The 26,635-nt window shown below is 39.8% G+C and overlaps 2 protein-coding genes across 2 annotated transcripts; both read right to left on the bottom strand.

The window, feature by feature from the left end:
• Positions 1-919: 919 nt before the first annotated feature.
• cdh26.2 (cadherin 26, tandem duplicate 2) lies at positions 920-8,682 on the bottom strand. The gene is made up of 18 exons (XM_080469572.1): positions 8,519-8,682; positions 7,677-7,787; positions 7,419-7,565; positions 7,128-7,269; positions 6,864-7,039; positions 6,621-6,752; positions 6,339-6,521; positions 5,226-5,557; positions 4,991-5,133; positions 4,677-4,901; positions 4,336-4,560; positions 4,013-4,128; positions 3,807-3,881; positions 3,635-3,709; positions 3,128-3,229; positions 2,952-3,011; positions 2,174-2,218; positions 920-2,057 (listed from the first exon to the last, which is right to left on the bottom strand). The coding sequence occupies exons 1-18, from the start codon at positions 8,552-8,554 to the stop codon at positions 1,857-1,859; spliced, it is 2,526 nt and encodes an 841-aa protein (XP_080325698.1). The 5' UTR covers positions 8,555-8,682; the 3' UTR covers positions 920-1,856.
• A 7,059-nt stretch (positions 8,683-15,741) lies between these two features.
• Positions 15,742-25,697, bottom strand: cdh26.1 (cadherin 26, tandem duplicate 1). The gene is made up of 19 exons (XM_080469571.1): positions 25,640-25,697; positions 23,451-23,510; positions 23,264-23,356; positions 23,016-23,162; positions 22,787-22,934; positions 22,466-22,635; positions 22,239-22,367; positions 21,966-22,151; positions 21,569-21,837; positions 21,206-21,351; positions 20,890-21,117; positions 20,576-20,797; positions 20,182-20,300; positions 19,997-20,071; positions 17,602-17,664; positions 17,339-17,431; positions 16,962-17,006; positions 16,781-16,855; positions 15,742-16,652 (listed from the first exon to the last, which is right to left on the bottom strand). The coding sequence occupies exons 1-19, from the start codon at positions 25,664-25,666 to the stop codon at positions 16,434-16,436; spliced, it is 2,514 nt and encodes an 837-aa protein (XP_080325697.1). The 5' UTR covers positions 25,667-25,697; the 3' UTR covers positions 15,742-16,433.
• Between the last annotated feature and the right edge of the window lie 938 nt (positions 25,698-26,635).

Here is a 26,635-nt window from a genome sequence, read left to right as displayed (position 1 = left end):
TTGTACTTAGTTAGTTAATCCGTCCGTCTACAAAGAGGCTCAGCCACTACTTCCTCTGCAGCCCCTCCCAGATTAAATTATATCATCCTCCTGACTAATGAAGACAAAGCTAACAATTCCCTGCATAGCGACTAAAACCGTGTTCCTTATCTAAACCTTGTGAAGTTATTAGCCTATTAGAGATGACAGCGGCTGCCCAGCCAATGAAATACTAAACCACAGAGACACGTGTAGGCATGGCAATCGTCAGAGTCCTTTTCGCACTGGGGAAACTTGTCGTAGGATATCAATACTCGAGTATTAAATAAGATGAGTAATGAATTATGTATACTTCCCTCTTGCACTCGTGTGTGTGTATATATTTCAAGTATCTGTACTTTATTTAAGTACATATGTTTTACTGTTATTCCATGCATTTGAACACTTTCTTTAATTTGACTCGTTACCTGTTTTATGTTGGATTGGATGATTAAGGTTTTCAGTGACATGATCCAGGACCAATTAAAGGAATTCTTAGTGTTTGAAATAAACCCAGTCATTACCCCCCCCCCCTTTTTTTAAAGGTTTTTATAAAAAAAAAAAAACTACAACAAAATACAAACTGTTACAAGTTGATTCTTGATAGTGTATTTACTGATGATTAAGCTGGTGAATACAAGCGGACAAAAATATAATTACAATAACTACACACACGTACACACACACACACACACACACACACACACACACACACACACACACACACACACACACACACACACACACACACACAACACACACATATTATCATTATGTCTTTGGTTCCATGTAACAAGAAAAAACTGGTTTGACAAGCCCCTGGTGTTTTAGCGTGGAAATTCCACAGAATTGTGACGCATGTGTGGCCATCATACTTTTGTGCAATGTTTTATTGCCCCGAGGCACACCTGGCTTTTTTTTTTTTTTTTTGACATTCGCTCAGAAAATGTAATTAGTATTTGTGTTATCATTTCTACTAAACAGCGGAGGGAATAAAATAAAATTTTGAGTAATGTAAGAGAAGTAAAACCTCAAAACTGTGCTTAGCAAAAGTGAAAATTAAAATTTTCTTTTTAAAAAAGACAGAAATAAATCACCAAACCCTGGTACCGCATTGTCGAGCTCCACTAATTCTAATTCACGTGTTTGTAACAAGTGCAGCCGTGTGTACAACAGTAATCGGTAAACATGACTATGGTTTAGACACAGTTATCATGTGATCTATTCAATACATAAAGAGTTAGTGTTTGAGTGAAGACATACAATACTAAATGTTTATGAAACAGTATTGACTCAATGCCATCAATTCATTTTCTTACCTATTACTTATGTAAAACTGCATTTAAAAAAAATAAAATCAGCTCTTTGTGTTTATATCTTTGTTATCTTTTGTTTTTATCCTCATTACTCTTATTCTCAAAGCAGCGATTATCCGTAAAGTTCAGTTTTACAATTTTAGTCAAAATCTCTCACCTGTATATTTCTCACCGCACACCAGATCAAATAAAATAACCACTGGATCAGTGTAAATTATTGTCTTTATCATAATATAATCTAGCACAATGTATTTTGGTAATACCGCTCATGAAAAGTGAAAACTGTTAATTGAGATGAAATCTGATATCAGGACATTGACCTTGTAACATAATGTAATTATATCCTTAAACTGTCACCATTATTATAGATGCGAGATGAATCCTTGACACTGTGCTAAAAGTTGAAGCACTTCTTCGTGAGTCGGTGGAGAAATAATGCTTCTGTGAAATCAGTCCAGTCAATGTAAAGAGGGGCTTTATTAGGATGCTTTTATAAGGGTCAATGGCGCTTCTGTTTTTTCCTTAAGCCTGAGGATTGTCCATAGGCATGCAGACCGAGGCTAGTTTCTTGAATTTCAAATCCAGCTCTGAGTTTGGGTCAAAGTTGACCTCCGAGATGGAGATGGCGTCAAGGTCGAAGCTGGGCTCTGGATCCCCCTCCTCGGCGTACACACGAGGTTGATGGTCATACAGTTTGTTGCTTTGAATCTCAGCCTCACGCAGCTTTTATAACATACGGGAGTGAAGAAAAAGCAGAGGGGAATATGTTAGAACAAAAAAAAAAAAAAGAAATGAATTACTGTAACTTTATAAGAATGATCACAGTCATTTATCGTTACCTTTTTTATCAGAGCTCTCCGAACTTGGTGGTCATTTAACCAGTTCTGTAAAATAGTAGACAATACTGTTTGTCAGAATCGTATATGCGAGGTGCGGATACGTGCTCATTGTGGATGAGTATTAGAGCCACTCAAGAAAAAAAATAAAAATTTCAGAGGTAAAAATAAATAAATAAATCATGCCCTTTGATAAAAAAGTCGATTTTTAAAAAATTTTCTAACACAAACTGGAAACATCCGTCTCCTCTGGTCCATCCCTCTTCATTTGCCCGTGGCTGCCGAAATAATCGCATTAAATCACGTAATTCTGATTATATAGGGTTACTTACTGCTTGTGAAAATCAGATTTTACACAGGATTTCCTTGTTTAATAATAACACATTTTATAAATAGCCTACAGGCAACACAGGATGGGTGCCTCTGTCCCTCGTACTCCGTAAGCGGTCATTGTGGAGAGTGACAGAGAGCTGCAGGCTGCACTGTCTCTCCAAAGTCCTAATACTTATGTTAACAGCACGGTGTTTATGCGCTTAAAGCCTGTTCTGAAGCATCGCTTCACCAGTTCATTAAACCCCCTGCAATGCATTTTGTAGAAGCAGTCGCAAGCGCTGGCTATTTAGACTTTCATTGACCGTGCATTAGGATTTCCTCAATGAAAACAAAATCTCAGCATTGAATTTTGACTTTTTTAAGTGCACAAAGGTTTTTTTACCACCTAGGATTTTTTTCTTGAGTGACCCTAATACCTCTTCCATAGCTCATAGAGTAGATCTAGTACCGTATAGTTAGATGCCCTCCTCTGAAGTCCCAGTCCAGCGTTTGATGACGCACTCATCACCTGCAAAATGAACCGTTTGGATTAGAATTCAAAACAGCTTCTTCAAATTTGCTCGTAATACTCAGTGATAATGTCAGCATGGCGAAAGTATTTACAACAACATTCATTTCCAGTACCGTGCGCATTGATCCACCAACAAAACTGGATCTTTTGGTTCGGAGTAGAGTGTGTTTAGTGGAGTCTCTAGAGGAGACATCACTGGGGGCCATGCTGTACAACTACAGAGAAAACAAAGAGCAGGTCGAACAATAAGTATTCTAATTACGTCCATATGTCAAAATTCACAGTTGAATTACTTTGTGAAAAAATGAAAAGCCCAAAAGTATCTATATGTCTTAGCTTTTTACTTTCAAATCCAGATACTGTACTTTAGGGCAAATATAACACACTACTTTGCAGCTGTTACATGTTTATATCTTAGAAGTACAAGTGTTACGGAAGAAAATAATATTTTTTTTTAATACACCAAATCATGTAATATCTAATAACTTGATCATTTCCATTGTTGTTTTTGGTAGTTCCATGAGCAGTGTTAACTGTGCAAAAACACTGAACTGTTTCCAGAGGCTGTTTTTATAACCCATGAATTAAGCCAGTTTGTAAAAACAACGTCATGAGCTTACCCATTGTTTAGGTTTTGGTTGTTTTAGTAAAAGTTCAGTTTGAGATACAGGTGACAGCATGCCTTTCTCATCCATCTGAAAAAGACGATGACATCTATGATGATAAGTATAAGATGGGAAGAGGGGTGTCGTTACTGTGTGTGCACGTGAATGTATATTTCTCAGCACTTACACGATTAGCTGATGCAATCTGAATTTGAGTGTTTTTTTGGATTTGGTTGCTTTTTGGAACCCTGTCGAAAGTCACCTTTAAACATAGGCACATATAGTACAACGTTTACAAGTTATATTGATATCTTAAATGTTAAATAACATAACTTTTCAGTTCTCTGCATTCAAACTTTGAAATTCTTGCAAAAAGAAAGAAATCCATAATACCTCGCAGTCAGTTCCCTTTGTCTCATTGTTACTGATGATCAGATTTCCGATTCCTTCTTCTGGAAGCAGGATTTTATTTGACTTATATGAGAACTCAAGAAGTAATAGGAGCAAACCTGGAGTTAAAAAAAAAACCGACAGGAAAAAAGTTAATGCGGTTATTGGTGTTTTACCCGCAGAAAGTATGTGCATGTACAAAATGCAAAACTATCACAGGTCAACTTCATGAGAAAACCTTGACTGTTCTATGGGAAGAGAAGTTAAAAAAAATAAATCAAACAACAACATAAACTGGAGAGGATTGTCAACATAATGTGTCGTACCTGCAAATAGCAGCAGGCTGAATACAATTATCCCGATTGCTCCTTCTGCGGAAGTAACTGTAGATTTTCTCAGGCGGCAGTTTGGCTTGGTTGGGTCTGAACAGGTGCACACAGTGACTGACAGGTTGTGGACGGCTGTGCTCCCCTGCAGGTCAGCCACCTCTATCATCAGGTCATGGTGTCCAGAATGAACAATGCTCTCTTTCACCAGATTGACTGACAACCCTATTGGAGGCATCATTAAGTCGATTAGTAAGAAAATGCAGTTTACTTGAAAAACGGTGAAATCGTTTTCTCGGGAGGATGCCATCTTTGCTTGTTCAGTGAGAGCTCCAGCTCACCGTGAGAAGGATTTAACCTCCACTTGTCCTTAACATCTCCGAGGAGCTTGAAGCTAAACGGTCCGGCGTTTGGGTCCTGGTCCAGGTCCGACCCTTCAATGCGAGCGAGAGAGCGCTTGTCAGACTGGCACATGTCGATTGTGTTTGAAACCAAGAACGGAGCATTGTCGTTCAAATCGAGGATCCGGATGCTCAGCGTAGCGGTGCCTGTCATTGGAGGTTTCCCTTGTGAGCGGAAAAAAAAAAGGAAGGTGCACTTTTAGAAATGAATTGAAAGTATTTGTGGAGATTTATGAATACGGTATGGGTCGTACTATCATCAGCTGCGTGAATTGTGGCCACATAGACACTGTTATTGACAAAAGGTGACTCTCGATCTAAAATCTTTGATGTGGTTACGCTTCCGCTCTTGGCGTCGACCGTAACCCAACCAGCCGGATCTTCTCCTATTTTGTATCTGAAAAAAAAAAAATAAATGTGTTGAGTTGGACATCCAACTCCATATTTGTGCTGCATATTGTCAACAGTCACAGGAACATATTGGCTTACACAATTGTGTTAGCGCTCCTGACATCAGGGTCTTTCGCTGAAAATGTCCTCAGATACGTTCCCGCTTTAATGTTCTCCATCACCATGACATTTTGGTCAGGGTGGTCAAAGATTGGAGCCTCATTGACATTCTCCACAATCACAGTCACCTGCTGCGTGGTCCGAGGTGGAACCGGTGGTGTCCCACCCACATCATCACCCGCAACGTCGCTGAACGCCACATTCCAAAGACCCACGGTGTTGCGCTTAAGCACATTGCACGAATAAAAGGGGATCTCATTTTTCGCAGTGATGGTGATGTTCTTCACGGGAGTCATCTCATGGTCCAGAGTCTGCAGGAAAAGCAAAGTGCGGAAAATAATGTTGAAATGTGCATGGGGCTTCTGAAACATCTTGTCCCCGTGTGAACTGAAGCAAACCACATTTTTGTTTCGTTCCAAGGCGATGTTTACACTCACTTTTATATCTGTGCAACCATTTTGTCTGCCTCTTACGTCAAGACCGCATTTAAACAATGGACAAAAATCCACATTCAAATATACCGCCTATAATGAGGTAATAAACACTGCCCCACAAAATCAATCAATCAATCAATCAATCAATCAATCAATCAATCAATCAATCAATCAATCAATCAATCAATCAATCAATCAATCAATCAATCAATCAATCAATCAATCAATCAATCAATATTAATTTATACAACTCTGTTCATGAGGAAAAAACCAGCCCAAAGTGTTTTACACTCCCTCCCCCCAGAGACAGCGACAAATAGAAAGATTAAGACGATACGTCATCATTTATTGCTCTAATTTTTCTTAATCTTATCATATTCTTATTCTTATTCTTCCTCTGATCATTGGGTTATTCTGTCACCTCCGAAATCCATTGTCATTGTATCAGCCCTTGTCTAAGACAACACTGGTTTTGCCCAAGCTGTGAAAGACTCGTTAAAAACATCACCATCATCCAGCACTTGTAGTGGGCGTGTCCCTCCTCCATTAGGATCGTCAGTTCATTGCATTTGCACTTACGTTTGTCGTCGTGCGTACATTGATGACAGAACGTTTGAGTATTGCACATTTTCATCGCTAAATATGAAGATGAAAATACCTTTTGTATATACAGGAGTCCTTCGTTTGTCTTGTTATCGGTAGTGATTTTGAAGTTGTTATCCGTGTCTTCTTGGATGTCAAATGTTACCCTCCAGGACGGTGTGTGTTTGGTGTCTTCGTCTGTAACCGGCACGCGTAAAAGAAGAACATTTTCCTGGTCTTCTCGCACTCTTACTACAGCCTGGGGATTGATGAAAAGAATTACAGGGATTAGGCTTGAATGTAATTCTATGGCTGTTAAGCGGCTTGCTAAAATAAGCTTGTTCAAATAACTGCTTACTTTTTGCTGTGTGATCACAGGAAGGTGGTTATTTTGGTCTTCAATGTTGAGAACAATGGTGCAGGAGCTGGACAACACTTTGTGCTGTCCCTGGTCTGTGGCTTCTACTATGATGGTGTATCTAGCTGCTTGCTAAAAAAAAAAGATATATTTTCTTATCTTGGTATAAATTAATTGACGTTAAAAATAGAGAAGTGCTTCTTCATTGTTGTAATTACACTATCAAACCATTCGTTCTCTCACCTCATGGTCTAAACATCCTTTAAATGATAAAGTTCCAGTTCCATGAGAGACTTGAGTTGTTAAGTAGAACTCCACATCTGGTTGTTGAGGGCTCACTGAGACAATTCGAAGGTCAAATTGTCTAAATGTGTCCGTCAGGTCTTTGTCCGTCGCTCGAACAGTGATCAAATCAGTACCTGTCAATACCAGAAGGAAACTTTCTTGTCAAGTATTGTACATTTTATACCAAAAGGATCATTTCTTAAATTAACATTTGGCAATTACCTTGTGATGATTCCTTGACACTGATCTCATACGTCTCGCGGTCAAATGTCGGTGGGCAGTCATTTGAATCCACAATATATACTATCATGCCGAGCTGTGTGTTTATTTCGTGATTATGCCTATCAAGCGCCTGAAACGTCAACTGTGGAGGCAAAGGCAAGATTCATGGAATCTATTAAGTAAGGAAAGTAAGAAAAACGGATAAAAAGTAATCCTCCCCCACCACACACACACACACACACACACACACACACACACACACACACACACACACTTTCTTTTATGACTAACGTGAAGCATTTGGAATTGCTCGTAGTCCACGGGGCCGAGCACCCAGACCTCTCCGGTGTCTTGATCCAATGTTAATACGTTACGAGGCTCTTGTTCCACACCTTGGCCATGCATCTTCAAAAAGAGTACTTCATCCTTAATATTAACCTGGAGTGAACGTGAGACAGGGCAACAGCAAATGCAGGAATGTTACTGCATCTTATAAATCTCATTTGTGATGTTGCTACTGAATGCTTGTCGCCCTTGATGAATACTCACTCGACCCAGTATGTAGGGGTATTCTCCGACATAGCCTTCATGAATTTCAAAAGAGTCCATGATCCATCTTTTTTGTCGTTGCAAATCTTCTGACCCGTGGACCCCAACACACTGCAAGACATTGCATGTCTTTTGTTACTTATTAAGTCCCAGCTCAAGTGAAAAATGTGTTTTTTTGCGTTTTCATTTCAGAAAGGTTTTGAGTTTACGCAGCAATTTTTTGAAAATGACGTCCGCCTAAAGCCCCGACATACTTTCCGCATTTTGTGTCCGCAGACCGTGGGCAGAGCGTGGGTACGCACACGACAATATAGATACTACACTCTGGTCTCCATTACGTAACGCAACGGTCTCCACTTCTGATGGCGGCGTGCTTCTCCTTTCCTAAAATTGTTTATATTGCACCGCAGGAGTTCTGAGCCGTCTGGATATCTTTATTTTCTTTTAAATTGTGATTGTACAGCCGAGAAGACTGAGGATCTCCTCACACAAGTGCCCAGCTCTGGTGCATACACAGTCAGAGTCAGCCGGTGTGGTCACAAAATTATATATATATATATATATATATATATATATATATATATATATATATATATATATATATACACACACTTTTTTTTTTATTTTATTACATTTTTGCTTTGGTTTACTTTAAGCTCACTTTAGTCCAAAATTTAGTTAGTTGAGATATACTTAAAAGTTGTTCATTTATTCTAAACAATAAAACATATAAACACAAACACTAAATGATTTTAAAGAATAAAAAATTTAAAAAATACTTCTCTGGAACAAGAATTCAAATGGTATGTTGTCAAAAACTCTCACTTGAAATGAATTCTTACCAGTGTGATGAGAAGAGTTAGATGTGCTATCTCCATTTCAAAGTACTGTTTCAGGAGTCAGTATCTCATCCGATGAAGTGATACTTGTGCATGCCAGAGGAAGCTTTATGAAGCACGATACCTGTGAGTGGGAGGAGTATAACGGCTTCCTTATCCCCTCTCATAGGTCTTACAGTTTCAGCCAGGTAGATTTATTTAAAAAAAAAAAAAAAAAAAAGTGGGCATATACGGAAATCTGTAACTTTCAGTTTAATATTTTGATCATAAAACAGTGCTGCTTCTGTGATATAATGATGATTCTTACAATATTAGTGCAGTGAGAAAGTACTCTGAAGTGGTGCAAACAACCATTTGTAGATCCGAAAATGCCAATATATGCTTCAAATGCAAGTACTGCAAGTATGTCAGGTAATTTGTTAAAACACACCCACCGCAATAAAAATGGGGGGGGGGGGGGGGGGGGGGGTAAAGCTTTTCTAACAGCTGACAGAAACTATGGGGAGGCGGCAAGGAGGTCAACCTCAACCAAATAGCTCCTGAGAGGGAGGCAAGTCCTGAGAAGTTACTTGGAGATGTGAAGGGTTAAAGCTGATGTGGTTCCTGCAGTGATAGGAGCACTCGGGGCGGTGACCCCCAAACTAGGAGAGAGGCTGCAGCAGATCCCAGGAAACAACGTCTGATCACAAACTTCCCGTTCCACTTGTCAGAGATCCTGCAGCAAAAGAGAATGATGGAATTAAAGCTAATATCTGAGGACGTGATCTCCCCAACTCCTTCCCGTCAGTACTGTTGCTTCAGCATTTTGAATTGGAGATGTTTAATAGTGAATAATGTCCTTGTGATATGTGCTTTGCCATGTCTCATACCTGTTTCTTAAAATGATCCATTGACCTCAACACACACGTCGGGGATAGACACACTACGTTTCTAAGTGTAGTGTGTGCTCAGGCTGTCAGTTCTTGTGTTCTGCAGTGGCAATGCACCTAAGCACTTTGTATATGGGCAATGGAATGAGGTCAAAAGAGAAAACGCAAATAGGATGAAGGCTCAGTCTTGGTGTGACACATAATTGCTGCATTCAGTACTAAAGTTGCGAAATGACACTTTGACAGGATTCACAATTGCACTGAAAAAAGATTAAATGTCAACTCCATTTCTTTTGTGCTCAAACTTGCCTGATTAACAAGAAGCTCAGTTGCTGTTTGCTTCCGATGCACTCTGTTTAGTTGGCGACATTCCTTTGTGAGTTGATCATGGAGGAGAGTTTGTGCAGGCTAAACTCCCTGTGCATCTGTGCACACTGGAAACTGTAAAACGCAGTTTGTACCGGATTTGGAGCTGATTTTATCTTGTTGAACTAATCATAGCAGGAAAGTACCAGCATCTCGTTTCTGCAGTGATCACACCCTCCTGCATGTAAACCTGTATTCAACAACATCTGAATACTTTTCAAGGGCAGCACGCAACGGGTTCCATCGAAAGGGAAACGATGCTGACGCCAATTGCCAGTGGGCATTACAAAGCTGCTTCGAGAGAACTGTGATTGAGCAACTCTGCCATTTCCTGTTCGCTGGAAGATCTTTAGAGATAACAACTCTGCGAGGGCATGTTCCAATGAATTCATCAGTTGAAACTAAAACATTAGAGGTATCTTTAGAGTCCCAGTCTGTTAAAACATTGAATGATTTTTTTTCCCATACTTTTAAATCATCCCGGTAACTTACTCTGAATGTCGAACCTGTTCCGGATCAAGGGCCTCATTTATAAAAGTTGCTTACACACAAAGTTTGTGATCTAGAAAAAAAATTTCTTCTTCTGCGGAGGAATATGCATACCGGTATGCCAACTTTGGCCCTTGCGCATGCACGTTTTGGCGACGGGAGAAACTGGCGGCGCAGATGGTGAGCTGGTGAATTGAAGCCGGATTCATCTCATACATTTAATGTCATCACATATCAGACTTAGTGATCTACGGAATCATAAACAGCCAAGCTGCAGTGGTATAGATGTGTGTCTTTAGTTGAACATGACTACTGAATCAGCAGCACGATGTTCATATGTCACATGTACGTGGATAGCACTGATTGATTATCAATTGTGACAAGGTGTGCAGCAATCGGTCTAATTTCTGAGTAAGGGGTATACATAGCGCGTGTGGATGTGCTGCACCGCCATGCGCTCAAGACGCATTGGTGCTGGAGACAGACGACCTCCTCCTCGTCACCCACCGCCTCCAACTCTAGAGTGAGTGAGGACACAAGACAAAGTCCACTGAGTCTTTTAACAAGTCCCTGTTGAAATGTTTAATGTATACATTTAATAAACTGATAAAACTGTACTTTGTCGATCCGCTGTGGTCGCCACCAAATCTGTCTGCTTCCCTCTACGACGCTCTGTGGCACACGCTGGCCGTCAGAACCGTGGGGGCTGTTTTTGTGTTCAGAGGCGTGCTCCGGTGCTGCTCCCATGATGTCACTCTCCTCTGACCTCCACCTTCAGATCAGACACTTCTTCTCCACCTCTGCTGTCGCAGATCTTTCTGTGGCTCTCTAACTATTTACAGCGTGCTGCCGATCACTTGTTTTTTTTCCTTTTATTAGTGAAGCCACGACTGTGACCACCAAATAATATCATTTTCCTGGACTGTGATCTATAAAAAGGAAAGTGCATACAGATGTGCATACGCACGGTTTTACCGATCTAAATTTTTTGGGACGCACGTCATTTTCAGCTTTTGGGTGCACATACATCTTTTGTTGGAATCCTACACAATGGTTTTATAGATGAGGCCTCAGATGACGTTCTCTATAACATCACAGCGAGTGTAACAGCTCCGCCTCCTGACCAATCAGATCTCTTGTAAAATGGCCTGCCCATTCTTAGATAATCCTGATTGGTGTACTGTTTCAGAGGCGAAAGAGTTTTTAGCTTTTTGACGTAATAAAATAATGCCTTGTTACTGGGGCTTCAAATGATGTTTTTGTTTTTGTTCTTGACTCCGGTCTGTTTAGCTACACCAGGGCCGCGTTTGGAAGAATGAGGTTTATAATAATGATCACGCCTGACAGGTGCGGAGTTGATATTCCAACACCAAACGTACTCACACGGTGGGAAACAGCCTCAGAACAACTCAAAGGAAAATATCAACTGACAACAGAGCAGTGAGGAAGCTCTGCCTAATACGTTTGTGCTGTAATCAAGTGAAACTGAGTGATCACAGTGCCGTGCCCGTTTACATTGTCCAATAATTTAATATTGAATAATCTCACAAAGTCACGCATTAACAAGTTGGGTGTGATCGGGCTTTGGACTTGGCAACAGTGTTGCTTTTAGCCTGGTGGATAGGGATGGGAATTGATAAGATTTTTCCGATTCCGATTCCATTTTTGATTCTGTTTAACGATTCGATTCTTTATCAATTCTCTGATCGATTTTTTTAAATTATTAATATTATTTTTTTTAAAGATTTTTAAGATTTTATCAATTCTTCTAGTGATTCCTGAGTATTTTTTTGGGAGAGGAAAAAAAGCAGTTTTACACAATCTTCTGCACCAAAAGGAACAAATGTATTTTTTCCAAACATGAAACTTGAATTATAATTTTTCCCTTAAAAAAGAACAATCAAATGTGTATTTGCCTTCATTGGATGCCCCCTGGAATTTACACTTTTTAAAATTTTGAGCTGAGTTAACCCTCTCTGGGAGGTCGTAGACTGGAGAGGAATGTGGAAGTGACGTAGGAGGAGGAACGAGTTCTCTCGGTCTGCAGGGAAAGCTGTTTTCATATCGTGTTGGTGCTTTTTTTGAGGGGATTTTCAACACAGAATGATCTAATACATAGACATACAGTAGTTATCCTCTACTAGATTGTGTATCTTTACACAGTAGACATACTCTAGTAGTAATTTTCTACTGTATGGTGTGAAAACTAGAGGCTCATACATATAGAAAGATCTACTAGCATATGTCTACGCTGTCGGCTCGTTGGAGCAGACATTCACTACACGGGACAGATTGACGGCAGAGTTCATTTATTAAAAGTCCCTCATTATTAGGAGAGAACACGGAGAGAACATGAAAACTCCACACAGAAAGGCTCCTGCCGGGATTTGCACCGAGACTTTTTTTTTTTTTTTTTAACTTGGACCTTGTGGCTGTGAGGAGAGAGGCTGTGGACTCTGTGGATTCAGGACGTGGTGAGTGAACATGTATTAACGTATCGTATTATTTTGTAGTTAGACCTTCTTCCTCTCCATGTTTTCTCCTGGTTGAAGGAGGTCTGCGTCGCAGTGTGTGACGTCATGCAACATACCGCAACGCGACTTGACGGCATGCTGGGAATGAATCGTTAAGAAGAATCGAACACATACAAGGTGTACGATTCCGATGGAATTGATCAATCGGAACCGGTTCTCAGTCAGAACCGGTTTTCGATTCCCATCCCTACTGGTGGATGTGTTGTAATTCTTCATATTTCCAGAGAATATTTGCTCCCCTATGGTAAAGTGAGCAGCGCTGCTGAGGTTCACTGTTTGCACGATTTGTAAGACTCTACAAACTCAGCCCCTTTCATGTGCACTGATCCTGAAGGAAAAAGTCTGGGTTGACATGCTGAATTGTTAACAGGCTTCGTGTTAACTCTAAAAAGGATCGAGCATGCCTGGGCAAGTAAACCCGGGAAACAAGAGAGATGTCCTGGGTGTATTTATCACAGGTCGTAGTATAGGCTCCTCCAGTGGTGACCTGTTGGCAGTGGAATTCAAACCTGTGAACCAAGACCCCAAGTCTACTTCATGGGATCAGGAGTTCACCATGTGTTTAGAATCAAATGTTCCCATTTTGTAAGAGAAAGGCTTTAAAGGTTACCTTGAAGCCAAGTTTCTTTAGAAGTATAGGCATGGCTGTCAAACAAGTTCAGGCTTTAAGATTTGCATATGTCACTTATTGCGCCACACCTTAACTCCATCCGGCATTGAGCCAATTTCACATAATCAGAAAGAAAGAGGAAGCTGTTGCTTCTGCTCACAGAAAGACAAGAAATGTTTCTCAGCTCAGTTTTCCTTAATTCTCCTCAGTGACAATTCTGTGACAGCTCTGCTGCCTGCAACAAGTTGAATCCATATCAGATGAGGCTTTTTTTGGGGGAGAGTGGAAGCGATTGCAATCCCAGCTCCCGAACATGTCAAAGTTCAGGAGGTACTTTTGGGTTGTGTTTCGCATAAAGCTGCTTCTACTTGCATTCGACTTACATATGTGGTTTACTTATATTTGTGTTCTCCCACAATTGTTTCGGAGCACTTTCAGTTGTTTCTTAATCATAAACTTCCCAAGGCCGTGCTGCCTAAGAACTTGAAAATCCCAGACACTTTGAATGGTTTTGGGCCTAAAGTCATCAGAGATTTACCTGTACAATATGACGCTTCCAGCCCTGAGGACTGCTGACACACTCACTTCTTTTACATCAGCCCTTAAAATTTTAAGATTTGCACAGGCTTTACAATCAACAATCGATTTTATTTATTTCATTACCTTTATTTTAATAAAGACATCTCTATTTATTCTGCCTTTTAATGCATTTTCAAATTTTCTTTGTTTGAATGTACAGTAGTTCCTTTATTTCCCTATAAAGCATTGTGAATTTCCTTGTGTCTAAATGGGGCTTATTTTTGGGGGGTAAAAAAAAAAGAAGTCTGAATTATTTGATATTATTTTGTCCTATTGGATCTTTCATGTCTTTTTTAGTTGTTCCACCATTATTAAGTATATTTTCTCCCCTTATTGATTTCTGAGAATCTCTGCATCCATGAAACACGAGTCATTTTCCAATTTTTCCAACATATATGTAGATCTATCTTTAATTTTCAAAATGAGATGCTGTTTAACGTTTCTCGATTCCAGTGTTACTTGTTTTATTCTAACTATAATATTACTTTTTGAGATTTTGTTTAGACATTACCTCCTTCGCTCCCCAACATGTTGCCAATTGTCTCAAATATTTTGTAGTTGGCGTTATCACACACACACACACACACACACACACACACACACACACACACACACACACACACACACACACACACACACGTCGTCAACTGAAAATTGCAAGGGTGTCAAGCTCATTTTAAAAATGGAGCCACATCAACATTATGGTTGTGCTCAAAGGGCGAATAGTATTTTGGATAATGTGACTGCTGTCGACCATAAAGGCCAAAAGCAGTGTCCAGTTACAGTTTTTTAAGTATATATCTTCTACATTCATTGACAAATATCTGTACATCAGGGGTTAAGAAACTTAAACCACATTTTCAAATATTATATTATAAAATAAATAACAAGGACTAATGTAAATATATTTTATATATATTTTCCAGTCTGTTGTTTGATTTTTTGACATGTCTGTACAGTATTGTAGAGAGAGAGAGAGAGAGTGTGTGTGTGTGTGTGTGTGTGTGTGTGTGTGTGTGTGTGTGTGTGTGTGTGTGTGTGTGTGTGTGTGTGTGTGTGTGTGTGTGTGTGTGTGTGTGTGTGTGTGTGTGTGTCTGTGTTTAATTTCACTTGTGCAAGCGTGCTGAAACTTAAGATTGCATTTATATTTGTCTGTTCACACTTTGGTAGTTCAGCCTTTGATAAAGTTGAAAAGTTCACCACGAAGAAATGTATTTTCATTTGACCAATAAGAATGGCAACTGCTAATTTATTTTGAATTTCTAACATTTATTTGTTGTCTAAAATTACACATTAAGACAAACTTTCACAAAAAGTTAATATACAGTAGTGGTATAAAAAAAGACATTGTTAACTCAGTATTGCTGTATACCCAGGTAATCCACAAAAAGCCACACTATTGGTATTTTGTCAAAAATAATATTATTGCTGTTGCCAGGGAAAGATTTCTTTACCCTGTTGACTTTCTTTGACTTTGAGGAGAAATCTGACTGGCAGAAATATAAAAATTTTAAAAGAAATCTTACCATCAATAAAATATCCCTGTTTCTACACATGAACTCTTTCATAATATTTATGTTTCATATTAATACTGTCCTGACTTAACCCCCCAGAGTTTAAATCAATCTGCTGGGAAGCGTTAGCGATCAGTGTTTTGTCAGCAGTAGAATGAAACGTTGAAAAAGTAAACACGCCTGCTGACGGTTCAGTTTAAATTCATCAGCGCATGACGGGATGTTCAGAGCATGAACTGCATCGCCAAATAAGCAAAAGCAAAAAGCCACATAGTCATCATTTTATCCATGAGTGCCAACGTGCAGTGCCGCGCTTAAAACACATCTTGTAGTTCAAAGAAAATAAAAAAACTACTTAAAAAAAAACAACTATCCATCTGCTGTTGGTTGTTACCTCCACCAATAGTCTTCCCAGATGATGCCATGATCGCAGTGCCAAAAAAGCTGAGTCAGTTCTTCAGGGCCTTAATTCTAGGGAAGCCGTAGTTCATCATTCATGTCGCGTTCCTTGATCGAACGTATTCCCAGAATAACAAACAGTATAGTTCCTTAGAAGTGCAGCCACCCTGGTTACGTAACAACAAAAGCAATCGCCGGTTTCTTTTGTTACTGTGAGTTTCAGTAGTCGTGCTGTTCACATGACGGCCTTTTGGGTAAAAGGCTTGTGGGAATCTTATCATATTTTCCCGTGTATCATAATCCTAATATAACGTGTTGTACTGTCGACTACTAGTGTGGTAACATAACTGCTGTATTTGCACTGCTGCAGTGAACTGTTGGTCCTTTATGACAGAGCTGTTTTAATGTTGAAGATGCTTGTTGATGAAGCTGACAAAGTAAAAAAGCTTTTTTGTTTTTTTGTTGCTCCAGATGAACTAATTCAAACACCTCGCCCAAGAATTAAAGCGCATGCAAAAAGACATGAGCATTTATAAAATACACATCCCAGCGGTGGATTTAAACTTGTATGTTTTTTTCCTCAATGGTCTCTTGGCAGATCCTTCCAAGGGTCTCGAACTTTAGTCCCAAATCATCCACAAACTGCAAGTCGTCGTCCAGGTTGACGAGCGACAGCTCGTCCAGTGACTGGCACTTGCTGCCTTGGCCCTCATAGGCGAACTTGGAGAGCCGATCCACTGACACTTCTTCGTTGTTTCCATCAATCACATAAAGTCTCTGGAGGTGTAGAAATTTCTGAATTAAAATTTTGTCAAAAAGTAGGAAGAGTGTTTTCAAATTGCATGTTGGATGGATACAAACCAATATTTTCTACCCATGTTTGAACTGATGTGAACCTCTCTTACCCTTTCGATACGATCTGCCACGTGTTGATTTGACTGCAGGCTGACAGAGCGTCGATAGTTTGATGAGCCTCCCGACTGAAAGAGGAGAAGTAATATGCATATATAGGAGTAATAGCATAATAACATGTGCGCTTTGTTGATTTTACTCCATTAAAAAATGTTAACCCTGAACACGACTTACATTGTAGTTCATTCTGGAATTCCTGGAAGCGCCCCACGTGGAGTTCTAAATCAAAGAAAACAAGCAAACTGTTAATGTGACCTCATCTCACTTTACCTGAATGGTAAGAGTTTGCGAGATTTAAGTTACTCTGCATTGAGATTCCTTCCATTAATCTCTAAAATAAACATATAAAACATTTGATTTTGTACCTTTCAGAAGCGAAAATCTCACAAGCAGTGTGAAAAATCTTCTTGCAGTTATTGTGCCTCATTAAAATAAACATTAAAGCACCCTCTTGTGGTTATAAATGCGCTGCGCCAGTTCGTCAGTATGACAGGAGGAAACAAACAGCAGCAGTTTTGTAGCATGCTGTCCCTGCAGCTACAATCACTCACCATGCTCTGCGTGTTTTGAATGTTTTGGCTGGTTTGGCTTCTGAAAGTCTCTGTTTGATTGTACGTGCCCATTGATTGGAAGTTCGAGTTGAGCTGTGGGTGATAACAAAGAAGTGATGACAGGATGATTTATATACGGTTCGCTACATATTATTAAAATACTGACGGGGAGCGTTTGTGCATTTTCAGTCCAGCACAACACGTTGAATCAGCACTGGAACTTGAAGTATTTAAAAGGGAATAATTTAACACGTCTTACTCACCGTACTAAACTCTGCCCTGTTGTACTCATCAACCTCAGCCAATCCTCGGCCCGCCTCAGTCGTCTGTTTGAGCAGAACAAATTGATGAAGGTCACAAATATTAAAGATTAAAGTGTTTTAGTGCAGCTGGAGTTGACATTGTGTGTCTTAGCTCTTAACTATTTCTTGGGGTTGAGAAATGAAAAGCGTGGGATTGAAGGGATTCTGACCTTTGGCATGTGGCCACTCAAAACTGAATCCAGACAGTTTTAGGTAGAATCAAGCATATGTGTCATAAAACCTTCTGGAGACATGACATTGATGAGAACTGGGCAACCTGACATGACCCAAGAAAAAAAACAAAAAACAACCTAATTCCTAAAATGGAAGTATAATCCATTTCTCATTGCTCTTTCCATCACATAGGCAGATTAAATCTTCAAGGTGCTTTATTTATGTCCTGGTACGATTACGTTTCGCAGCTTGACCTACTTATTACTCAACCTTGGATGTATCCGGTCATTTGCTTTTCAGCAATGTCTTTGCAACTTTCAAATGATATGCCCGCCTGCCTGTCATTCCGACCACTGTCAAGACAGTGAAGGAAAAACAATTAATCTGGTGGACTTTATTTACCCATTTATTACGTCACCACATGTTGTCGCATGATCTAAGTCTCCAATTGATCATTTGTCAGAAACATTAAAATTGACTTTTAGATGGTAGATACTTATCTGTTGAAAACGCCTTATACTCTGTGCCTGTGAGTAACTACAACTGTTTTGGTTTTTAAATAAGCTGCATTTAAAAAGGTCCCTGGTAAAGATGCTTTTACTTTCGAAAGGTATAGACATGTCTGGGTTGGGATCCGCAGTGCTGAACGTATCTGACTGGGTGACTACTCTTATGTCTTTATTTCAGTTTTTAATCATCAATCCAATGGAGGACATTTTGGATCTGCCTTGATATTACAGCTTGTTCAGTAAAGCACAATAAAAACAGGCCTTTTGACCGAAGGTGTTGCAAATTTGTCTTAATTGTTTTTCTCGTTGTCGTTGACCTGATTTGCATAATAATACGAGGACTTCAGGCCGCAGTGGAAACACAGTTAACTCTGAACTTTTATATTCCCTTGAAGAGAAGAAGAAAGGAAGCATGCTTTATTAGGCCGGAGTTTACTCGACAACTTTTGAAGTGAAAATGCGTCGTTTTTGCGTCTTTGTTCCAGAAAAGTTTTGCCTTTACACGGCAACGTTTTGAAAACAATGTAATTAGCGTGTCAGGCGCTGAGTTGGCGCCATTGGTTGTTTTTGTAATGAAACCACACACACATGTGCAGAGAACTCTACAGTATAAACATTAATGGTGGAGAGTACACGACATCCGTATGGACAGATGAGGAATTAGATGCTTAAACTACCAATATGGACTATAGAACTACAATATGGACTGGGAGTCATACCACTCTGGAGGTCATGTTTGTTTTTGTCTATTTACTTGGACATGAGTGGAAAAACTCTTTACCACGGCGGTCACGTGCATCAGCAGCCTAATCCTGACTTGGTATTTCTCTTGCTCATGAGCGACTTGGACTGGTTCATTGTTTGAACTGAGGATCAGCAACTGTAGAGTAAAGACTAAAGACAAGATCTGAATGAGTGAAAAAAACAAACAAACTTGCATACACTCCCATTTGTCCACCAGTATTTTTGATTAATGTGCTTTGCTTTAACAACAATACGTTTGTTAGACGTGTCAGTAGGCTCATCACTCACCGAGTTTTCTTTTTTGCCAAATGTGTCAACACTCAAGACAGTTCCGGGTTATTTATTATTGCCTACTTACCAAGCCCAATGTTTGCAGAAGCATTCCTGAGGCAGTTTTCTCTGATGAGGCACAACTAGTTACTATTTAACCAAACTCTTGTGTAATGGAGGAGGTCCTGAACTAACCCAGCCCCCTTGACATATATTATTTGCCCTAATCCCCAGAAATTTCTTTGTATTCGCAGCCTCAAACATTAACATAGCATTACAGGACATCTCTGTTGTGTGTTTTTTATGTTCCACTGCTTATTCTCATTGTCATCAGCTTATAAATCTGATTTAATTTTTGATCTTGCCAAAGTAACCCCAACGTTAAGATTATCGAGCATCTTCCTGCAAATAATTGATATAACTACAACTGAACCTTGGTTAGTCTGAAATTGAGAGAGAGACAACTGGAAGTAACACAGAAGCAGTACTGTCAAATAACTGGCTACTTTATATTTGCGGTAAACAACAAAGTCACTCCAGTATTTATTAAAGAAGTAGCAAGAAACTGGCGCAACACAGATGTCCTCACACACACAAAAAATAACCAAACCCTTATTTTGAGCCCAATAACAACAGTGTCGTGTTAAGAGAGGGCGTACCCGTAAGTTGGCCTGTTGGATCTCCTGCATTACATTTACGTCACTTGTAGGTGTCAGAATCAGAGTGGGTTCAGCCTGGCAGGAAAGAAAAATCAAAAAATTCAAAGGGCTTTAGACAATATTAGCTTCTGGTGGTGTGTGTGTGTGTGTATATACATATATTTGTGAACACAAAATGACCTTACCGTGCATGCAGCGCCCCCTCCTTCCTGATTGTACTTGATCAGAGTCTGGTTGCCTTCGTCGACTTCCATATACTCAAATGTCTTATTTCCAGTGTCACACATAAAAACAAGTAGCAGTACTGTGGACAGATATGAAAATGTATTAAATATATGACATGACTAGATTTCCCCATAACTCCACCACAAGCAAACGCAGTGTTGTTCATCCTTTTTCTATTTAAAAATATTTTGGAGTCATTTTAATTTGCCATAAGTAATGTTTGGATCCGGATCATTGCACGCGGTAAACTTGAGCACAAGGTAAGATGCCTGTCATTATGTGTGGTGACATTTGGATCATTTCAATCTGGAAGCTTTGTCTACAAATCAAGGAGTGACTGATCTCCATACTCACACAAAAATAAAAGCAATCCTGCGATAAGCAGTCCAATGGCGGCAGGTCCAAAACCGGATGAGAGTGGCAGTTTGTCACGACAAACGTCTTTATCTCCACAGTCACACAACACTATGTGTAGAGTCTGTTCTCCGTCTTGGTTCTGTTGGTCCTCAATGTGCAGGGGTATGGAGTAGTTATCGTAAGGAAGGGACTTCACACTAATTAGGCCGCACGCCATACCTGAAGGAAGATGTAAAGTGGGATGTGAAGTGTCTGTATTACTTTAAACAGATGCCTCTCTTAGTGAGTGGGCATTGCAGGAGCATACAAACCGAAGGAGGGGCTTAGTTTCCAGTAGTCTTTCAGATTTTCGTCTCCCCCAAGGGTGAAGGTGAAAGGCCCACTATAAGGGTCTTGGTCAGCATCCTTGGCAGGTATCATGATTTTGTTATCCTTGTTTGCACACAGGTAGGTGGTTTCGTTGATCAGCTGGGGTTTGTTGTCGTTGATGTCCCTCAAGTGCATCTGGATGGTGCACGTCGCGGAGCCCGGAGGTTCACCTGTGAAACGACAAAACCATCAGTTCATTATTGGATGTATTTGGTAAGCCAAAGATCCGGTACGTCTCTAATGACAGCGTCCTCATACCGTCGTCTATGGCCCCAATAACAACTGAGTAGATGTTGTTTTCATCAACAAAGGGCGACTCGCGGTCCATCTTCTTGATTGATGTGATTTTTCCAGTTGCATTATCAATGGTCACCCATCCAGCGGGGTCGTCTAACAGCTCATACCTGCCCAACGGCGTAAAGGTTTTAACAGACAAAAGACGAATGTAATTTTAAAACATTTATGGTACTACAACACAGTATAATATATATGATATCCTTCCCTTGAAATGTACAGTAGCCATCATGCGTCAGAGAGGGTTGATGCACAGCCAATGATATCAGTCATTCAATAAGAATAGTTATTTCTCCTTCTGAGTGATTGAAATGCTTTATGTTCTACCTGATGTTTGTAGAGTCCTCATCGTGAACATCTGGAGTGAACAACAGTTGTCCAGGTTCCTCTTCCTCCGTAATGTACACAACAGTCTTCACTTTCCCAAATGATGGTGGGTCGTTGCCGTCAATCATCTTCATTGCAATAGTGACTGAATCTGGGCTTGGAAGCAGCGTTGCACTAACTGGTTTTCCATCTTTACAAACAAATAAGGGCTCAACATTTTCTACTCCGATCTTCAGGTTTTTCAGAGTCGTTTCTTCATAATTCTTCTCCTGAAATGAACATACAAGTTCAGGTTTTCTGATTCATACAACTCCTGTTTCTTGTGTTTGTGATGAAAGATTGTTGGACTGTTATTTTGCTCTCAATGAGGAAGTAACGCACGAAAATCAGGAATTACCTTGACAACACTTAGAACACCCTCATTTGTTTCTGGGTCCGTCTCAATTGTGAAGGTTTCATCCTCATTTCCACTGATGAAGAAGTACTTGGCGCGCCAGGCATCAGTGTTCGGGGTGTCTTTGTCTTCCACCGACACTCTCAGGATATTTGATTTGGTCGCCATTTCCTGGGCCTCACCCTCATACTTTAGAAACAAACCCCAAAAAATAACATTATGAATCAGCAGCATAAGTTAGAAAATCTTAAATATTACCAATAGTAAAGTACGTGCCTTCCTTTGTTTGAACGTTGGTTGATGAGTGTTAGAATCCTGAATATTAATGATAACAACAGTAGTCGAGGAAAGTGGTGGTTCTCCACGATCTTTTGCTTCAATAATAATTTGATATTGCTTTTGTTTCTGAAAAGACAGGTAAAAAAAAAAATAAATGTTTTAAATCAATTGCATTATCTGCATGTTTCTCTGTGATTTAGACACAAGTCACCAAGTTGTCGTACGTTGTAGTCAAAACATCCGGTGAAGGTGAGTTGAGCCATAATGCCATCAAGCCGTTCCACCTCAATCTTGGGCTCCACGGGTGTTTGTGAAAGCATTGTGATGCTAAAGTCAGAGTTGGGCGTGTTGGCCTGATCGATGTCTGTTACTTTCAGCTGCACTGGCAAATATCCTGCAAGAAGATGAAGGAAATCCGAGATAATAGATGTGTTGGAGAGAAAACACCTTTTATGTCTTTTCTTTTTTCTATTTCACTACAACGTGATATCCTGTGGCTAAATGCAGATAAGTCAACATGAGTCACTCCCAAAGTGTTTACTCACCCTCTGGCATGTTTTCCTTCACGTCGACTACGATTTTTGGTTGGCGAAACAAAGGTGCGTTGTCATTTATGTCAGCTATTTCAACATCAAACGCGAGTTCTTTGTCTATTTGCGAGTCGGTTTCTCTTTCCAAGACTTCAAATTTGATCTGTGGATCACATTATTACTTTATTTTCCCCGAATACATTTAACCTGTATAAACTTACTCTCAGCAGAGTCGCTCGCTCACGTGGTAGATGTCTTTTTTCTCTCTGTCGACGGGTTTGTTTGCAAAGACAATTCCAGTTGTTTCATCAATGGTGAAAATGCCTTCTGACACTCCGTCCCCATTTATTTGGAACTTGTAGTTTTTTCCCGGAGTCTTGTCATTAAACAGCTGGTTGAGAAAGTCAAACCTGAATGTTAGATTAAACTCGGCAAGAATATTTTGCTGCTATAATTGATGGTCACTCCACTTCTGGGTTTTTTGATTTTCACCTGTGAAATTTTAATGGGGTAGTCTGCCTCTTTTTCCTCCTCCAGGTCGATTGTTGACAATACCCATCGTCTCTTGGAACGCACCAAAACATCCTGATGAAGCGTGAACAAAATATAAATAAATACAAAAATGATGATAAATACTGTCTTTGGAAAACATTCCACTTGTAAAACAAAAGTCAGTTACCTGCTGAGCACGTTTGTTGGAAGTGGAATCATGAGACTCTGCTGGTGCTGCAACCGCAACCTACATGCAAATGAGAAAAACAAGAGTCAGTGTTGTCACACCTCGTTCAAACCTTTCGGGGGAAAAAAACACACACAAGTATTATGTCCTTCTGGTTTATAGTGACAGCCGTGATAATTAATCAATTCGTATTAAAATCACATTAAGAGCACAAAAGTAATGAAAAAGCATTTTTCTGCCTTGATTAGCACTGCCATGGAAAGAGAGCCAATAAAAACAAGGCCCGTCAAAGACAAAGACTGTTTTAGAGACGGATCCTGTGTATTCAGTACGAGCGCCACATGTCACCACGGAGGCACTAAGGTCCATCTCGTTCACAGCTATTAAAGCAGAAAATTACAGTGGTCCAAGTGAGGGACAAATAGTTCAAAATGCAGGAAATCAATATATTAAAAACTTTTAGAGAAGCTCATGTATACAGATTGTCTGTCTTTGAGGTTTCTTTTCTTACAGTCATCTCTCTGGCTTTCCATTGTATGTTTTTCCCGAGTTGACATGTTTCCAATACACACTGGGGCAGAAGTCACGCAGGCAAACACTAAAGTCACCCTTTTACTACAGCGCAGGCATACAGAGAAATACCTTCACGTATCAAGACATATTAGTTTAAAAGTGATTTATGTTATGTACTTGTGATAAGAATACAAGTGGAAACCAGGCTTCTTAATGTTTTGCACATTAGTAATAAAAAGAGGCCGTTCAAAACATAATTACAAATACAGTAACTCGGGTATTTGTGCTTCTCACATTATGCATTAATCCATCCATCTTTTATACACACCCTATTCATCGTGCGAATGTAGAGTGTAAAGCAGGGTGCGCCCTGCCATTCCATCACAGGATTGACAGAGAGACAGGTTGTCACCCACTTACACATTCACACATAAAGCCGATTTAAAGCCATCAATTAATCCCTCGAACTTTGGACCCAGAGAGTAAGTTGGAGTCCAAGAGTAACCTTTGCAAGTACATTGAGAACAGGTAACCCACTAATCAGAGCCACACCCAAACTATGCTCATGTTTATGATTATATTTGATAGAATGGTGACTAGTTTGCATGCCAGGAGGAACCTAAGGTTCCTACGTATGGAGCAGATCGTCACATCATTGATAAACACGCTTCAGGGTAACTACAGTTCACTTATAAAGTGTCTTTCTTTGCTTTAACGGTCTCAGTGCATTTAACACTGTTAGTCACATTCACCCATCCATGCATACACTCACACACCGATGACATGCAAGGTGATTGACCTTGAATGGGAGCTACTTTGGATTCAGTGACATGCCCAAGGACACTTTTCATTCATAGATGAGCTGCTCGACTAACTGAGCCACGGAATATGAATAGCTGAACCCGTTTAGACAGGTACTTCCCTCAACGATTAATTTCTGTTAAAAGGTTCTTTTAGTCCACGATACTCAAAATGTATTTTAATAAGATTTTGACTTGAGTTGATTTTACACTCTGAGTTAACTGTGTTGTAAACTGGTGCTATACAAAATCCTTTATTGGTTTCATCCCTCAGTATTATTCGACAATTGATCCATCCATATTCTCTGGACTGGTTGCCAGTCCATCATAGGGCATCCTCAATATTAATAAAACAAATTCTCATCAGCTGCCTTGAAAAGTTTCAAGCAAAGATCTAGAGCAAAGTTCTACATCAGCACATTTCAAGATTGACCCAGTCACGCATTGTAACTAATATATATATTTAAATGAAGCATAACAAGACTGAACATGTAACTAATATAATAATAGAACATGCATTGTAATTCGATCTTTGAATTTAATAATTGTCGCAAATTAACAGGTTCTATAATGAAATTCTCCGTCTGCAACACGTCTCCAAAACTTAAGGCACAGAACTGGTTGGTCTTCATTTCTCTGTTCATTTACCCCTGGGCCTTTCCAGCAAAACCTTCAATAATACCTAAAAGTCTTGTGCATGCAGCACCTCTCGATGAGCATTTCCAAAGTTACAGGTAAACACCGACATGCAAGTATCTCAATTACTATTTTGGGATAAGAATATTCAGATATTTACTCTGAAACGTACAATTAAACCGTGCTTGTTCATGAAGCGGCCTTAATCGCACTGATCATAATTGAACATTTGAAGCCTACCAGCAGAAGCAGTGAAAGGATCCTCATTCTGTTCCTCCCTGTGTGATATCCTCTAAGGGAATGCTCCGAAAAAAGCGCAGGCAGCTCGACGATGAATGCAGAAAGGACAAGCCCACAATGCCTGCAGGCATGTGACTGGCTTACCTTGCCGTTGACAAAGAGCTGTCTGTTTGCACACACAGTAATGTGTATTGCAATACATTGAATGTGAAGGAATTGTATTCAATTTCTATATGGAATGCAACCATATATACTGTATGTATATTAAAAAAAACATGAATGATAGCCAGCTGGTGTGTTTAGTTAACGTGACGTTTTACTCTCTTCAGTGTTGTTGTTGCAAACATGCCGCAGCTCAGTGGTTCTCCCCCCCCCCCCCCCCCCCCCACAGGCTCTCTAGCTCAGGTTACCATGCTTTTTTTTTTTACGTCCCACTTACATCATGAGAAAAAGGACATGAGACATGAGGAAAAAAGAGCCGTATGCAGAGTATTATTGCGGCCCTGATTTCACCACATCTGAGGAAAGAAATATTTTAAACTCAACAACACAGTTTACTCAGCATTGAAACAGTCGCATACGCCAGGTGCATTTTCTACACGTTCACGTGTTCCTATTTCAAACACAATAAATGAATACTAATTTGTCCTCACTTCAATTCGACATGTGTCAAACCAGAGTGAGAAACAATTAAACTCTGCTTTGATCCCTGGAAACACATGAAACCACGACATTTGCCAAGAGCAATGTCATTTGACAGTTTCTGAGTGATTCCTATTATTCAGTTGCCAAGTGACGAGAATGCCCGTATAATTGAACAGGTGTAATGTCAATGGAAAGATAAGTGTGATTGATCAGGCATCAATGCAAAATCGGTAATTGAATTTTAGGGACATTTGAAGCATGTCAAAAGTACTATAACTCCTATAATTTATCAAAAAATTAAGACGCAAGTTAAATCTGTTCGTTCCTGCATGTAAATTGTTTCTTTAAAGA

Source organism: Lipophrys pholis (genome assembly GCF_963383615.2).
Source record: "Lipophrys pholis genome assembly, chromosome: 8".
Lineage (NCBI taxonomy): Eukaryota > Metazoa > Chordata > Actinopteri > Blenniiformes > Blenniidae > Lipophrys > Lipophrys pholis.
This window is presented reverse-complemented; position numbering and strand designations above follow the sequence as displayed.

What these genes read in the sequence shown, in the direction of transcription:
- cdh26.2 (XM_080469572.1), bottom strand. Translation starts at nt 8,554, where the DNA reads ATGGAGATAGCACATCTAACTCTTCTCATCACACTG. An exon ending in TGTCAAGGAATCATCACAAG is followed by an intron (nt 7,040 to 7,127) that starts GTAATTGCCAAA and finishes TGGTATTGACAG; the next exon opens with GTACTGATTTGATCACTGTT. An exon ending in GGAGGGCATCTAACTATACG is followed by an intron (nt 2,219 to 2,951) that starts GTACTAGATCTA and finishes ACTATTTTACAG; the next exon opens with AACTGGTTAAATGACCACCA.
- cdh26.1 (XM_080469571.1), bottom strand. Translation starts at nt 25,666, where the DNA reads ATGAGGATCCTTTCACTGCTTCTGCTG. An exon ending in AGGATTGCTTTTATTTTTGT is followed by an intron (nt 20,301 to 20,575) that starts GTGAGTATGGAG and finishes ATCTGTCCACAG; the next exon opens with TACTGCTACTTGTTTTTATG. An exon ending in TCCAACAGGCCAACTTACGG is followed by an intron (nt 17,665 to 19,996) that starts GTACGCCCTCTC and finishes CTGCTCAAACAG; the next exon opens with ACGACTGAGGCGGGCCGAGG.